Genomic DNA, 17,527 nt, shown 5'->3' with positions numbered 1-17,527 from the left:
CGATCGCGGAGGTGGTACTGGTCGATCGCTGGTCGATCGCGGCGTGACATTAAAAAAATATCCCGGCATCAATGCCGTCACTTGATTGATATGCAGGGCAGCCATTCAGATGACAACTGAATGTTGCCCTTCGGGTGACCAATCAAATCAAACAACGTCTCTAAGTGCAGCAGAACTTACGATGTCAGCCTATCATCCATCCCCGTTACTTGATTGACATACAGGACAACCAGTCAGATGACAACTGAATTTTGACCTTTAGGTCACCGCTCATGCGTAAACAACGATGCAAAGTGCTAAGCTAGTCGGCGAATTGCGAGATTTTAAAGCCCTCGCTAAAGTTTATGGTCACTAAAATGAGTGAAGGAGCTGGACCAAGTAAAAAGGCAAAAACTGGACCAAGTAAAAAGGCAAAAAACATATCACTTCCATACGGATATGGAATATTATACGGATATTATGATACGGATATTATCCATGACTGATAAACATTTGGAAGTGTGCTTGAGGCTGGCTATCAGCAGCTACTGTCCGGACTATGCATCCCTGGCTGGTTCAATTCAGTGCAAGTCATCAAAGTAAACTAAGGTAATTACAAAAAATGTTAATAGTTAATTATGTGTGTTTTGCAATATTGGCTCATTTGGTTATGTAAGGTACATCAACATACATTGTACGTACAAATAATCCTCAATACATTTGAAAATAAATAGATGTTTTGCATTTTTGTAGTGGGTAGATCATTTTGACTCGGTCATTTTAAAAGTAGCTCGCATGCTGAAAAAGTGTGAGCACCCCTGGCCTAGACCAACGAGCCCTGCATACAACATCTTTCCTCTTAAAGTCAATGTTTGTTTACAAGTGAGCGTCCATTAACATCACAGGCAGAAGACTGAAGAAGCGCTTGATTAGCTCACCTGCACAGTACGCATAATCTTGCATAATTGGACCGTTCTGTTATTTATAATGTTTAATTTATACATTTTCCCTGATATGGACTTGATAATTATCATTCCAGTAATTATCATGCACTCCACATTTTTTCGTAAAAAAACAAACAGAGCCAGAAGTCAGTGAGAATTTATCAGTACTAAGTGGTTGTCTGTGTAGCATTATAGAGTGTGCATACAGGGTGCGGGGTGCAAATTACAAGCTCACCGGTGTCTGGAGTTGCCAATTGCCTTTTTCCACGACGAGTCAGTGGTCTACTAAGTTTTAAACATGGGTAAAAATCTCGCAAAAAGACATGTAATGATCACATTTCTACTTTTGTAGAAATCCTATGTTAACACAGTTTGAGTTGATTTACGACAAGTCAGTCTCAAGCCAGTAGCTCATGAGCTACCAGTAACTCCTAAACCATTTTAAGTCGTTCTCCAAGGGGTTTATTTATTTATTATCAAAAAGTGGTGTTAGGAAGTAGTCCGGAAGTCTTCGGGAACTCTTGGGAGTGGGCCCAATCACAGCCGTCTTTATGTTTTTTTTGCGTGAGAGGCATAAAAGAAGTAATGATGCAACTCCACAATAGAAGAGAGAATGTTTGGTGCCATTTTAAGCTGAAAAAAGTGACCACATTGTGGCAGAAGTGTTTTTTGTAAGAGCTCGGCCTGCATCCTTGCCTTGTAAAAGAGCTCTATGCAGCAACCAGGAAGTAAAAAAGGCTTGGAGCTGTCTTGCGCAAAGTTGTGCTTTTTACAAAAAGCCGTATTTGATGAAACTTACCTATGTTTTGCTGCTGATTACGAAAGAATGGAAAAAAGGTAGAAACCTTTTTTTCTAATGAAAGAAGAGTCTAATCATCCTTTTGGTACATATATACCATGTCTATGTAACCCTAGAACACAATGTTCTGTGTGTCTTGAAAATTCTGTCAAAATCAAAATTCCTCCACAGCGCTGTAAGAGACTCATTGCAAGTTATCACAAACGCTTGATTGCAGTTGTTGCTGCTAAGAGTGACCCAACCAGTTATTAGCTTTAGGGGGCAATCACTTTTTCTCACAGGGACATAGAGCTTTGGATTTTTTTTCTCCCTTAATAATAAAGTTTATGCATTTAGTGTTCAGTTGTGTTGTCATTGAGAAATATTTAATTAATGACTAATATTTGTTTGATGATCAGAAACATTTACGTGTGACAAACATGCAAAAAAACAACTTTTTTTTCAACACTGTATGTATACTGTATGTCATATTCTGGTCTCTAGGTGGCAGTAATGTTATGAAACATGGCATTAGATTACATGACCTTCCACACTGCATGAAAAATGGCTACTGAACCAGCAAAGCCGAACCGAACCGGTTCTCTCATTTTGAGTGGAAGTGGTAAATTTTTGGCTTCTTTGTCCTTCTTCCCCACTTGAAAAAGGTTACGTTTAGAATAAGTACTGTAAATTAGGGAGGGAAACTAGTTAGCTCAGTAGCTTGCTATGCTAGCCGTGGCCGTCTGTTCATGTCCCTGCAGTGGCTGCGCATTGTGATGTAAAGAATAATAGGAGTGTAAAAGTGACTCTTGTGGTGTTATTTCATGTTTACATGGCTTTAATAATGTTAAAAACTGTTTTTAGAAAGTCTTAAATCGGTTTTCAATGCCCTAACTTTTGAATGCTAGCACAGAAATGTGCTAATCGCGGTCAGGATTGGAACCAATAAGCAAGGGTTGACTGTATTTCAATTTTAACTTTATGGTACTATAATGACATTATGTTTCCTCTAATTTCCATCAATTTTACGACGTTAAAATGTTTGCAAACGTTTGTGTACACCACATAATTCGAACTAAAGTTTCAGCTATGCGTTCCACATGATATTCATGATATCTGGGGTGAGGAACAATGCCGGGTTGCCAGGCAGGTTTAGTCTATAGGCTGTAAATTATCACCCAGCAGACGCTGCACTGCATGCTGCTTTTGAGTCATCTGGATTTCCCCTGCATTAGTCACCAAGTGGAATATACACACAGACGCACTCAAGTATGTCCATATACCCCGCCACCCCCCCCTGGGAGTGTGAGAGTGATGGGCCACCGTGACTGACAGCCGTCTCTTTGCTGCTTTATCAGCTGCTGGGCCAACTGCGTGCTGGCATGTTGTATGTAAACTCCAATCACGGCTGCAGGACAATGAACAACACCAATTAGAGCCGCTTACTTAGCAACGCATGCTGCCGGCCATCTAGGGTGTCGACTAAAGTGTATCTTGTCAGGACCGGGGTATGGGAGGGCAATAAGCACATTAGACATCCTCTATCTCCCCTTGCTCGATGACAGCATGACGTAGCTGCTAAGTCATAAACACACACATGCATGTCAAATGAAGTAATAGGGTTTGGGTGACGGGGCCTTAGTGTAATTAATGATGTAAGGGTTTCATGTGGACTCGTAAATATCAGCATCGGATGGCAACCTGGAGGTCACTTTGTCCTCGGCCACAGCGACAGCGCGCATATAAAGATTAACGAATGGGGTTTTGTTGTATAAATAACATAACCATGCTGAGATTTTAACAAGGATTTGGATTTAGCTTTGACTTTATGAATTGTCGACTACTGATATCTATGTACTGTATGTACAGCGGTACCTCGGCTGTTAAAGTTGCCGTATGTCACGGATAAGCGGCTGCTTAGAGGGCGCTAACTCTTGAATGCGTATCCCAGCCTACTTGGTGCGTTTTTTGTTAGCTAATGATGGCAATTTGGCAATGTTTAGCTACTCAAGCCAACTATCATCGTTTATGGCAGTTAATTGATTACAGACCTAACCGTGTCAAGTGCATATCTGCGAATATTCCTTATTCATAAATAGAATATTTTCCTAGCAGTATAGAAAATCTTTTTTAAAGCCTTCTAGACATGAAATAGCACCCCTATAGTCACATTTACACTCCTATTGCCCAATATAGTAGAATTAGACTTTGACTTAGACTTTCTTTATTGTCATTGCACAATAACACAGCAGTGAAATTGCCAACGAAATGTCGTTGCCTGGCTCCTGTGTAATAATAAATAATAATGTGGAGAATAAATAGATGACATCAAATATGAACAATGTACAGCGTAAACAGTAATTTGTACAAATAATTTAAATAATTTAGAATAAATGAATAAATAAATAAGAGAAAGTAAAACATAAGACATGTGTTCGTGTGTATTGTTGTAAATGTGTTCCGGTGCAAGTTGAGGGGGCGGGGGCCAGGAAATGACATCAGGGGTTCAGAGTTTGTGTTTCCCAGCCATCAAGTCTGGTGCTTGTGTGTCTCACCCAACAGTAACATTACTGACGAGTGACCGGTGTCGAATACTACATATGATCGCAGTGTCTTTGAACGCATCTTCTGAAGGCCTTATATTTGTATTTTACTTAATTTTGCCATTTTTATGCTTGAAATTGCCTTATTTAGGCAACAAATACATAACATTTCCTTAAATACGCATATTTATTGATAGGCGGTATTCAACCACAAAACAGCATGGATTCCTATGCATCATCATAACAACATGAATGTAAATTGTATGTGAATACCAGACATCCGTGAATGGCCTGTCGTATTAACAACTGAGTATGCCCATTTTTATGCAATTTACTTTGTAATTGTGATAAATATAGGCGTTTTTTGTTTGGAACAGACTAGTCGGTGATAGTGATGGCGGTCTTAAATTTTTGATTGGAGCAAATGAAACCTTGAGCCGGGTGACATAGCAGCTTTAATTGAAAAGGTCTGACAAAAAACTGAGCAATCTTTCCACAAAAAATGATCTAAATCTATTGAATCTGTTCTAAACACCCACAAATATTGACAAAAGTTCAGGGAAAACTAAGACTAGTTTACACACCACCGAACATGGACAGGTTCCACTGTTTTTTTAAAACATTCTTTGGAAATTCTGCAAATAAAATACAGTAAAAACCTAGTTTTCTTTATGGAGATAATTCAAACTGTGAGAACTCCAAGTGTGCGTGTGTACTCAACGTCACACTTTGGATGTCCCACCGATAGTTCAGTCCAAAATACTAGGATGTTGTTCCCTGGATACACCTCATCTATTTATTAGCATTCCCCCCCTGCCGTGACCCCCACTTGTCATTTATTTTAGCATGCTGATTCACCTGCTGCCCATCTAAGCAGCACCTCTAGGTTTACAGTCTCATACTACATGGCTGAGACGCAAGGAGGCCAGGGGAGGCTAATAATGTGGCGGGAAAAAAATGTCTGTCTGGTTAGTCTTCGCTAATGTTGTACCTGTGTTTGTCATTGTACCCATACCAGCCCTCCTACTCGTACCTGTGTTTCTCAACCAGTCATCGTACCTGCACCTGTGCTTTTCAACCATTTCTCATACTTGTACCCGTGCATCTGAACCAGTCCTTGGACCGGTGCTTCTAAACAAGCCCCTGTACTCATACCTGTACTTCTCAACCATTCCTTCTACACGTGCTTCTCAACCAGTCCTTGTACTTGTACCCATGTTTCTTAACCAGTCCTTGTACCTGATACCTGTGCTTCTCAACCCGTTCTTGGACCGGTGCTTCTAAACTAGCCCCTGTACTCATACCTGTACTTCTCAACCATTCCTTCTACCTGTGCTTCTCAACCTGTCCCTGTACCTGTGCTTCTCAACCAGCCCTTGTAATTGTACCCATGTTTCTCAACCAGTCCTTGTACTTGTACCCATGTTTCTCAACCAGTCCTTGTACTTGTACCCATGTTTCTTAACCAGTACTTGTACCTGATACCTGTGCCTCTCAACCAGTCCTTGTACTTGTACCCATGTTTCTCAACCAGTCCTTGTCAGTCCTTGTACCTGTACCCATTTTTCTCAACCAGTCCTTGTACCTGTACCAGTGCTTCTGAAAAGTCCTTGTACCTGTGCACCTTCCTTCCTTCTCAAACATTCTTTGTACCTTTACCTGTCTTGCTCAACTATTCCCTGTACCTGTACCCGTGCTACTCAACCAGTCCTTGTACCTGGACCCATGCTTCTCAACCAGTCATTGTACCTGGACCCATGCTTCTCAACCAGTCATTGTACCTGGACCCATGCTTCTCAATGAGTCTATGTACACGTGTTCTCAACAAGTCCTTGTACCTGTGCCCCGTCTTGCTCAACTATTCCCTGCACCTGTACCCATGCTTCACAACCAGTCTTGTACCTGTGCTTTTCAACCATTCCTTGTACCTGTACCGGTGCTTCTCCATCAGTCCATGTACACGTGTTCTCAACCAGTCCTTGTACCTGTGCCCGTCTTGTTCAACTAGTCTCTGGACCTGTACTCCGACTTCTCAACCAGTCTTGTACCTGTTCTTCTCAACCATTCCTTGTACCTGTACCAGTGCTTCTCAATCAGTCCGTGAACACGTGTTCACCAGTCCTTGTACCTGTGACCGTCTTGCTCAACTAGTCCCTGTACCTGTACCCATGCTTCTCAACCAGTCCTTGTACCTGGACCCATGCTCTCAACCAGTCCTTGTACCTGTGCATGTCTTGCTCAACTAGTCCCTGTACCTGTACCCATGCTTCTCAACCAGTCCTTGTACCTGGACCCATGATTCTCAACCGTTCCTTGTACCTGTACCCGTGTTTCTGAAATGTCCTTGTACCTGTGCCCGTCCTTCTCGAACATTCCTTGTACCAGTGTGTCTCAACCAGTCCTTATACCAGAGTTTTTTAACCAATATAACCAGTACTTGTAACTTTGCTTCTCAACCAGGTTGCAATGGAGGGTGTCAGACTCTAACCGTCTTGTTTGAGCCCCCCCCTTAACAACACCAGGGAGTGTGTGTACGTATGTGTGGGTGGAAACATCAAGAGGTCCCAGACAAACACACACTGGCAGTAGGGCACTGGTGTGTGTGTGTGTGTCAGGGCAACAGGGTCAAAGAGAGCAGCTTGATATCTATATCCTAGCAACTGTGTTTATGAGTAATATCTGGCACAAGTGGAGCTGCCGATTGGTCGCAAGGCCGCCACAAGCTCCTCCCCCTTTGTGGACCAGCTGAAGCCAAAATACCTAAATTCAAAACATCTCTCAGACAGTCCCCACTCTGCACTGTACCCTCAGGCACTTTAATGCTGTTTTTGATATTTATTTCTGTTTATTGTAGACCTATTTTGAAGCGGAGGAATCAGTCGTTGGCCTCAATGTCACACGAGTAACCCGTAAAGGCAACCGCTTCATCCCATTTGGCATGACAACATGAATTCGCCCTACACGGCTGTGCAGTACTACCCCGATTTCCCGTTTCACCGGTGAGTACATACGACAACATGTGGGTGATGCTAACATCCTGATGTGGCTAACAACACAAATACAAGGGAAAGCATTTTCTTCCAAAAGTCATTGTTGGGAATTCCCCCCGCTCTTTGGTGGACTAACTGTACTGACCCCCCACCGATGTTCCAAAGCCACCCTGACAACAGTTGTGTCCGCCTGCTTCCTTCCACAGCTGCCGCTGCGTCCGGATGTATTTTTAAGCGTGTGTCGCGCGGTGGCAAAACGTGTGTCAAGTAGCATCAAGGCTCAAGTGGCCAAGGATGACTTGCAAGCGACTTCAGTCCATTTTTTTTGCAAGCACGTGAAAAAGACCAAAAAACAAAAATGAAAGTGAAAGTGATAATCCAAACACGCAACCTGCTTTGTGTGTCCGCGTCACTGTGTTGGCCGTGTTTGGCTAAGTCTTTCCTATGCATCCTTTTTGTGCGTCGACATCAGCAACACACTTTTATTCTGGTGGGGTGCTTTTCATTTTGATTGTGTCTAGCTAACGATTAGCTGTTGTCATTGACGTGGCTTTTTCCAGTGATGGGTAGTTGCATGCCTATGTTGGTGGTTTTTTTATTATATAGTATATAGTATTAAATAGTATTATTTTTTTATTATAAGTATCGGGCCACAGATTTTTCTTGTGGTGGAATTTGGTGACAATCCACACATTTGTGCTGCCAAAAATCCAATAACAACGTGCAAAAAAACAAAAATCTAATTGAAAGTAAATTTGATATAATGTTAAAGTTCTCGCTGATCTGATCTAGTGTGTATGTTTGATGTTTGAATTCTAATCATTAGTCAAATGTAATACAATATTGTTGTAATTTTAATCATTTCATTCAGTGTATTTTACAGATCTGGTTTTATTGACTTAAATTAAATTCTCTGTTTACCTACTGACCTTTGTTACTTTGTTACTGAATACATTTGTAGTTATTATTATGATTGATTGTCGTGATTATGATGATGATTATTATTATTATAGTGATGATGATTATTATTATTTTACAGTTCAATTAATGAATGGGCCATATTGTGCATTATTTCATGTTTTCTTTAATGAATATTGTAATATCTAATGGAATGGAATGGCCTTTATTGTCATTATACAAGATGTACAACGAAATTGGAGATTAATATCTATGTAATTGGATGATTTTGATTTGAATACTCATAGATATGAAGTCTTTCCCACCTGGCTTTTAGGCCAAGACTTGTAGAATTGCAAGCCAGGTTGCAATTTGTGAAGGGTTTCATCCTGAGCAACTCGGATCCCTTGGCGGAGATCTTTCTTTTCTAATTAATACAGTAACTCTCTTAATAACAGTAAAAAGCACTTCTAGGAGGCAGGGAAAGTTTAATGTTGTTTTGGGATGCATCACGGTGTTGGTGTCTTCTTGGAGTATTGTTAAAGTCCTGTTGATGTTGTGTTAGTATCTTGTTGGTTTCCTGTTGAAGTCTTGTTGGTGTCCTGTTGGTGTCTTGTTGGCGTCTTGTTGGCGTCTTGTTGGAGTGATGTTGGTGTACTGCTGGTGTCTTGCTGGAGTCCTATGTCTTGTTGAAGTCCTGTTGGTGTCTTGTTAGTATCTTGCTGGAGTCCTGTTGGTTTCCTGTTTGTTGGAGTTGTGTTGTATTTGCATTCCAAAGCTTGAACAGAAGAATGTGCGCCTCAGAGAATTGAACCTTAGACTGTTTCAGTTGAACAGAAGTCAAGGGATAAGTGGTGGAGAAATTTCTGGGCTTTCTTTTGTTTGGCGGTCATGTCCTTCCAGCGGGGGGCTGACAGACGTTGGTTGGGGGGTGTGGGGGACGGTCTTTGAACAAGTGATTAATAAGGACACCGGAGAAGGGCCCCGATCGGGCGGCCTGTTTGTTTTGATTGCATTTTCATCGGCCACTGTGCCCGACCTGCCAGGAGACAATGGGCGGCCCTGTTTAGAGGCGACCTTTGACCCGACCTCGTCTGGAGGCGCTGCGCTGTCTTTAAGTGGAGCCTGAACAGCCTTTGCCTCGGGCTGCCTCCGAAACCAGACACCCGCCAGCAGACAAACAAAAGGGGTGAAGCCATCCGTCAATTACATGTGGTACATCAAATAATGGTATTTATACATTTTAGACATTAGAGATGCTAATGTCGGTCAATGTTTGCAATGCAATCTTGGCCATATTCCCTGAAAAAGTTGTTAGTTATCATTACTAGTTACTTTCTGGAATGAAATTACTTCTTCCATCCATCCATCCATCCATCTTCTATGCTGCTTATCCAACACTGATGTCATATGTGACAAATCAAATTAGTGTCGTAGGGAATGCAATAGTCACTCGCGACCGTCATATGTGAATTATAAGTAAGATTCCTTATTTATAAATGGAATATTTTTATGATAAGAATGAAATAACACCCCTATTACCCAATATAGTAGACAATAATAAGAGAAAGTAAGGCATATAAAACATAAATAAATATGTCCCTTGCTCGGGGAGCTGGGTGGGGGGGGGTCCTGTTGTAAGTTCAGTCGTAGTTCATAAGTTCATACGTCGTAGGTTCAGTTTTAGCTTGACATGGGTTATGGTTCCAACAGTAGCCCGTGTTATTGTGCCTGTTGGGAGATCATTCAAGCCTGCAATGAAAAACCTGTTTTTCTGGCGATCAAGTCTGGTGCTTGTGTGTCTCAACATTACAGTAACATCACTGACACTGAGTGACCAGTATTGAATACTACATATCATCACAACATCTTTGAATGCATCTTGTGAATGCCTTATATTTGTATTCATTTTTATGCATGCTTTATCCCGGCAAAAATTAGCATTAGCAAATAATATGCCATATTCAACCATGAAATAGTATGATTTATTGATATATTTTTAAAAAGCCGTGTTAAAGTGAAGCCTCGAAATGCAAAGCAGCAAGCGATTACTCAATTTTTTTTCATCAATAATGAAATTATTTTATTTTAGGGTGAATTAAAACAAACTTTGGACGCCTCTGTTGTAAAGGTGTAAAAATGCTGGGTGTAATCACTAATTGTTTTTGCGCTTCAAGCTAGCTCAGGCACCCACATTTCCCTATTTAAATGTTTCCTGGCCAAGACATGCTTTTCTCTATTATTATTATTATTGTTAGTAGTAATATTAATATTACAGTATGTGCATACTTGTAACAGTTTGCAGTGATAATTTGCTGCTGTTTTGCATGAATTAGAGGATTTTTAGAGGACATTTTCCTTGATTTCCAAGTCAGCAATGCATGAAACGTTGAAATATTGTTTTTATTATGAAATATTGCTATGTTGTTGCCACTGAAGGGGAATTCCACTCCTGCATTAAGTGAGGCATGCTTCACATTGCCTGTCCAGCTGTACTCATACCACAAGTTACAGTGTCGTATAGTTGACGGGTGGTGGAGCTAGTAAGGGGGGGATTCCGTGTGTCTCAGGGGAGGAGGGGGTCGGGGTGTCAGCATGCGCCACTTGAGCAGCAACAATGGTGGTATGAGCTGTGAAGCAGGTGTAATGTTTCAGGTCAAAGTGTGAATGGTGCACAATCAGCGTTATGTGCAGGACAAATATTCACTATTATGCAGGATGACTTCTTGACAATGGCCCTGATTCCCTCCTCCTCCTCCTCCTCCTTCTCCTGGCTGGGTGGCCACCCCCTCTCAGGCCCGCACGGCAACAGCGTTCATCCTGGAAGTCTGCTGACGTGGCAGCTGGTTGTTCTTTTGAAATCTGAGCGTCTGACTTCAACGCCTTTGTGGTTTGATGGCGTGGATCCTAAACCGCCCTTTACACCCCCACCCCCTCTACCCCCCCCCCCCAGACTCAGGGAGCCCTCGTCCCGTTTGTCCTGGAGAGACGCCCCCTTCCTCGGCGCCTCATCCCACAGTCAATCCACGCCGACGGCCGAGCTCTTCAGCCAGGACGTCTTCAACCAACTCTTCGATATGCTGGACCAGTGAGTGCTCGTTCCTGTCAAGCAGCACAAACACTACTTAAACACCCGTCACAGGAAGTGCACCTACCAAAATAAAATCTTGGCGAACATGAAATGTTTATTTTTTTGGTAAAATGATCTCAAACTTTAACTTTTTATCGATGAAAATGGTGAACGTGATGGTGTATTAAAGGGGTGTCCAAGTGCTGTCTTTTTTTATTGGCTCGTCACTTTAAAAAAATATATATTTTAAATGGAATCATCAACATTTCACAACAATAAAGTCAAAATATCAAGACGAGACAAGAACTTTGCGTAATTTTATAAAAATAACTTTGTAATATGAAGAAAGATAATATCATTTTAGTAGCATAATGGTAGAATATTAAGGAAAAATGTGGGTTAGGTTACAAAAAAACTATAAGAAGCTAATAAAGTAACATTCATCATCGTAACATTCATTCATTCATTTTCTACCACTTATCCTCACAAGGGTCACGGTGGTGCTGGAGCCTATCCCAGCTGTCTTCGGGCTAGAGGTGGGGTACACCCTGGACTGGTGGCCAGCCAATCACAGAGCACATAACATTCATTCATTCATTCATTTTCTACCGCTTTTCCTCACGAGGGTCGCGGGGGTGCTGGAGCCTATCCCAGCTGTCGTCGGGCTAGAGGTGGGGTACACCCTGGACTGGTGGCCAGCCAATCACAGGGCACATAACATTCATTCATTCATTCATTTTCTACCGCTTTTCCTCACGAGGGTCGCGGGGGTGCTGGAGCCTATCCCAGCTGTCTTTGGGCTAGAGGTGGGGTACACCCTGGACTGGTGGCCAGCCAATCACAGGGCACATAACATTCATTCATTCATTTTCTACCGCTTTTCCTCATGAGGGTCGCGGGGGTGCTGGAGCCTATCCCAGCTGTCGTCGGGCTAGCGGTGGGGTACACCCTGGACTGGTGGCCAGCCAATCACAGGGCACATAACATTCATTCATTCATTCATTCATTTTCTACCGCTTTTCCTCACGAGGGTCGCGGGGGTGCTGGAGCCTATCCCAGCTGTCTTCGGGCTAGAGGTGGGGTACACCCTGGACTGGTGGCCAGCCAATCACAGGGCACATAACATTCATTCATTCATTCATTTTCTACCGCTTTTCCTCACGAGGGTCGCGGGGGTGCTGGAGCCTATCCCAGCTGTCGTCGGGCTAGAGGTGGGGTACACCCTGGACTGGTGGCCAGCCAATCACAGGGCACATAACATTCATTCATTCATTCATTTTCTACCGTTTTTCCTCGCGAGGGTCGCGGGGGTGCTGGAGCCTATCCCAGCTGTCGTCGGGCTAGAGGTGGGGTACACCCTGGACTGGTGGCCAGCCAATCACAGGGCACATAACATGATGAGGAAAAATGTCACTTTAGTAGCATTCATTCATTCATTTTCTACCGCTTTTTCCTCACGAGGGTCGCGGGGGGTGCTGGAGCCTATCCCAGCTGTCGTCGGGCTAGAGGTGGGGTACACCCTGGACTGGTGGCCAGCCAATCACAGGGCACATAACATTCATTCATTCATTCATTTTCTACCACTTATCCTCACAAGGGTCACGGGGGTGCTGGAGCCTATCCCAGCTGTCTTCGGGCTAGAGGTGGGGTACACCCTGGACTGGTGGCCAGCCAATCACAGGGCACATAACATTCATTCATTCATTCATTTTCTACCGCTTTTCCTCACGAGGGTCGCGGGGGTGCTGGAGCCTATCCCAGCTGTCGTCGGGCTAGAGGTGGGGTACACCCTGGACTGGTGGCCAGCCAATCACAGGGCACATAACATTCATTCATTCATTCATTTTCTACCGCTTTTCCTCACGAGGGTCGCGGGGGTGCTGGAGCCTATCCCAGCTGTCTTTGGGCTAGAGGTGGGGTACACCCTGGACTGGTGGCCAGCCAATCACAGGGCACATAACATTCATTCATTCATTCATTTTCTACCGCTTTTCCTCACGAGGGTCGCGGGGGTGCTGGAGCCTATCCCAGCTGTCTTCGGGCTAGAGGTGGGGTACACCCTGGACTGGTGGCCAGCCAATCACAGGGCACATAACATTCATTCATTCATTCATTTTCTACCGCTTTTCCTCACGAGGGTCGCGGGGGTGCTGGAGCCTATCCCAGCTGTCGTCGGGCTAGAGGTGGGGTACACCCTGGACTGGTGGCCAGCCAATCACAGGGCACATAACATTCATTCATTCATTCATTTTCTACCGTTTTTCCTCGCGAGGGTCGCGGGGGTGCTGGAGCCTATCCCAGCTGTCGTCGGGCTAGAGGTGGGGTACACCCTGGACTGGTGGCCAGCCAATCACAGGGCACATAACATGATGAGGAAAAATGTCACTTTAGTAGCATTCATTCATTCATTTTCTACCGCTTTTTCCTCACGAGGGTCGCGGGGGGTGCTGGAGCCTATCCCAGCTGTCGTCGGGCTAGAGGTGGGGTACACCCTGGACTGGTGGCCAGCCAATCACAGGGCACATAACATTCATTCATTCATTCATTTTCTACCACTTATCCTCACAAGGGTCACGGGGGTGCTGGAGCCTATCCCAGCTGTCGTCGGGCTAGAGGTGGGGTACACCCTGGACTGGTGGCCAGCCAATCACAGGGCACATAACATTCATTCATTCATTCATTTTCTACCGCTTTTCCTCACGAGGGTCGCGGGGGTGCTGGAGCCTATCCCAGCTGTCGTCGGGCTAGAGGTGGGGTACACCCTGGACTGGTGGCCAGCCAATCACAGGGCACATAACATTCATTCATTCATTCATTCATTTTCTACCGCTTTTCCTCACGAGGGTCGCGGGGGTGCTGGAGCCTATCCCAGCTGTCTTCGGGCTAGAGGTGGGGTACACCCTGGACTGGTGGCCAGCCAATCACAGGGCACATAACATTCATTCATTCATTCATTTTCTACCGCTTTTCCTCACGAGGGTCGCGGGGGTGCTGGAGCCTATCCCAGCTGTCGTCGGGCTAGAGGTGGGGTACACCCTGGACTGGTGGCCAGCCAATCACAGGGCACATAACATTCATTCATTCATTCATTTTCTACCGTTTTTCCTCGCGAGGGTCGCGGGGGTGCTGGAGCCTATCCCAGCTGTCGTCGGGCTAGAGGTGGGGTACACCCTGGACTGGTGGCCAGCCAATCACAGGGCACATAACATGATGAGGAAAAATGTCACTTTAGTAGCATTCATTCATTCATTTTCTACCGCTTTTTCCTCACGAGGGTCGCGGGGGGTGCTGGAGCCTATCCCAGCTGTCGTCGGGCTAGAGGTGGGGTACACCCTGGACTGGTGGCCAGCCAATCACAGGGCACATAACATTCATTCATTCATTCATTTTCTACCACTTATCCTCACAAGGGTCACGGGGGTGCTGGAGCCTATCCCAGCTGTCGTCGGGCTAGAGGTGGGGTACACCCTGGACTGGTGGCCAGCCAATCACAGGGCACATAACATTCATTCATTCATTCATTTTCTACCGCTTTTCCTCACGAGGGTCGCGGGGGTGCTGGAGCCTATCCCAGCTGTCGTCGGGCTAGCGGTGGGGTACACCCTGGACTGGTGGCCAGCCAATCACAGGGCACATAACATTCATTCATTCATTCATTTTCTACCGCTTTTCCTCACGAGGGTCGCGGGGGTGCTGGAGCCTATCCCAGCTGTCTTCGGGCTAGAGGTGGGGTACACCCTGGACTGGTGGCCAGCCAATCACAGGGCACATAACATTCATTCATTCATTCATTTTCTACCGCTTTTCCTCACGAGGGTCGCGGGGGTGCTGGAGCCTATCCCAGCTGTCGTCGGGCTAGAGGTGGGGTACACCCTGGACTGGTGGCCAGCCAATCACAGGGCACATAACATTCATTCATTCATTCATTTTCTACCGTTTTTCCTCGCGACGGTCGCGGGGGTGCTGGAGCCTATCCCAGCTGTCGTCGGGCTAGAGGTGGGGTACACCCTGGACTGGTGGCCAGCCAATCACAGGGCACATAACATTCATTCATTCATTCATTTTCTACCGCTTTTCCTCATGAGGGTCGCGGGGGTGCTGGAGCCTATCCCAGCTGTCTTCGGGCTAGAGGTGGGGTACACCTTGGACTGGTGGCCAGCCAATCACAGGGCACATAACATTCATTCATTCATTCATTAATTCATTTTCTACCACTTTTCCTCACGAGGGTCACGGGGGTGCTGGAGCCTATCCCAGCTGTCTTCGGGCTAGAGGTGGGATACACCTTGGACTGGTGGCCAGCCAATCACAGGGCACATAACATTCATTCATTCATTCATTTTCTACCGCTTTTCCTCATGAGGGTCGCGGGGGTGCTGGAGCCTATCCCAGCTGTCGTCGGGCTAGAGGTGGGGTACACCCTGGACTGGTGGCCAGCCAATCACAGGGCACATAACATGATGAGGAAAAATGTCACTTTAGTAGCATGAAGTTGAAATACTACACAAAATTAAGTTGTAATTATTAGAGTAAAGTTATAATATTCTAATAAAAGTTATAATCTAAAGTCATAATAATACCAGATGAAATTTTATGAAGAGTAACAAGATGAAAGATTTGGAAAATTAAAAGAAACAGCAAAAAAAAAAAAGGAAATGGTTCTTGAGTGTCTTGCATGAAGGATGACAATATTGTACTGATGTTTGTCTCCTTGCATCCAGATCGGCCTTACATTCAGTCTACAGCGAGGGTCCGACTCACGGCTCTGCAGGAAACACCATCCAGATCAGTATGGACTGCATTACCATGCACGAACCGGACCAAACGCTATCTGTAAGTACGTCGCTGTCCAGTGTTGAAGCGATAACAATCAACCTCAATTGATGATCTGTGATTGATGATTCACTGTCCATGAAGTCATCCCATCAACTCTGTGGGCACGCGTTACTCCTCTCGATGTGACTTGGCTTTCCCGTGTCAGTCCCGCCTTCCTGCACTGCCATTGGCTGCCATGTCAAGCATGTTTTACGGCTGCACCATTATGGAAAAAAAAATCTATTTGGTTAAGAATTGAGATGATGCGGTTCTGATTTCGGGGTGATTTCTTGAGCAAATACCTGCCACTTGCAACTTTCTTTGGCCCCATGGCGGGTTATTAAGCAGTCGCACGCGATAAAAAAAAATGTAGATGCTTTGTTTGGGCGCCCCGTTCTGTTTGTCACATGGAGTATTGTATGAAAACTCAGACATTGTGATGGAAATCAAAATACTGCATCATTTTTGGTGTGTGCTTTCTGTTGGAATTTCCCAGGACGGTCCGATGTAGAGTTATCAGTAGATATTGTCTGCTGGGGCCAAGATATGATCTCACGCAGCCCCACTGCACTTTGACTCCGACTCAACCCCCTAACGGTGCGGGGGGTGGGCGGGTTTTATTTATGCTAGACGATGAAGAAGCTTCCTTTCCCTTTTCACTGAAACACGGAGACTAGATGTTTATTTCCCTGGTGGAAGGCTGCAGGCTGGGAAAAATCCCAAATATAAATCTGGATGGCGGACTTGAGTAATGCCCCCCCCTCAAGGGTGGGGGCGCCCTCTTGACCTGGTGATTAATGGCCCCGCCCCCACATTGTGATTGGCATGCCCACGTCCGTGCAGCTCGGCGCTCATAGGTGAGCTTCCATGAAGGTGAAAAGCTGTGCTGGTGTTAGTAGGCGCCCACCCCCCCCATCCATCCATCCCGCCCCCACCCAGGTAGAGGTGTGCCTCTGTTGATTGCAGCTCAGTGTTTAGTGGCCCCGGGGGGCTTATTTGTATTGTGGAGGGTTTTATGTTTAATCTGAAATTCCTTTTTTCTTCGCTTGTAGCTGCAGGGCCACAATTTAACACGTCACCTCGCAAGCGCTCCCATCTCTCATCGATCAGTGGGTGTCTCCCCGTGTGAGAGAAAAGTGTGTGTGGGGGGGGGGGGGGGGGGGGGGGGTTTAGAGAGGGTAGAATAACACGATGGAATGTAGCAGAAATAGCGGCAGAAGAAACGCTATATCCTACCCCAAACAGCTGATTGTACACACTGATAACGCTCTGATCAGCTGAGCTTTCAGGACACCAATGAGGGGGGGTCGGGGGCCGGGTGATGGGGGTGTTGGGTGGCAGAGTAGCTCCATCGACACGGGGATATCTGATTACTTGTTTGTGTTGGCGTTCTTCTCTCTTTGGGTTCCTTCACACCAGCAGAACCTTAAATGAACATTGGAATATCTTCTGAGAACAAAAAAAAAACCTGTCAGCGTCTGAAGGAGTTATCCGGTGATGACGTCATTGGC

General features: G+C 45.1%; 1 protein-coding gene across 4 annotated transcripts in view; it reads left to right on the top strand.

Moving 5' to 3' along the window:
• Window positions 1–17,527, top strand: part of tp63 (tumor protein p63) — a 63,036-nt gene that overhangs the window by 18,876 nt on the left and 26,633 nt on the right. For 3 of the 4 annotated variants that reach the window (XM_058072874.1, XM_058072872.1, XM_058072879.1), the window contains exons 2-4: window positions 7,099–7,243; window positions 11,085–11,219; window positions 15,923–16,034. In XM_058072874.1, coding sequence (XP_057928857.1) covers window positions 7,191–7,243; window positions 11,085–11,219; window positions 15,923–16,034 — 300 coding nt within the window. In that variant the 5' untranslated portion in view covers window positions 7,099–7,190. The remainder of the gene's footprint in view (window positions 1–7,098; window positions 7,244–11,084; window positions 11,220–15,922; window positions 16,035–17,527) is intronic. The other variant, XM_058072875.1, reaches the window with a different exon arrangement.

This window comes from Doryrhamphus excisus, chromosome 5, assembly GCF_030265055.1.
Source record: "Doryrhamphus excisus isolate RoL2022-K1 chromosome 5, RoL_Dexc_1.0, whole genome shotgun sequence".
NCBI lineage: Eukaryota > Metazoa > Chordata > Actinopteri > Syngnathiformes > Syngnathidae > Doryrhamphus > Doryrhamphus excisus.
Note: the sequence above shows the minus strand (reverse complement) of the source record. Positions and strands in the feature narration are given on the sequence as shown.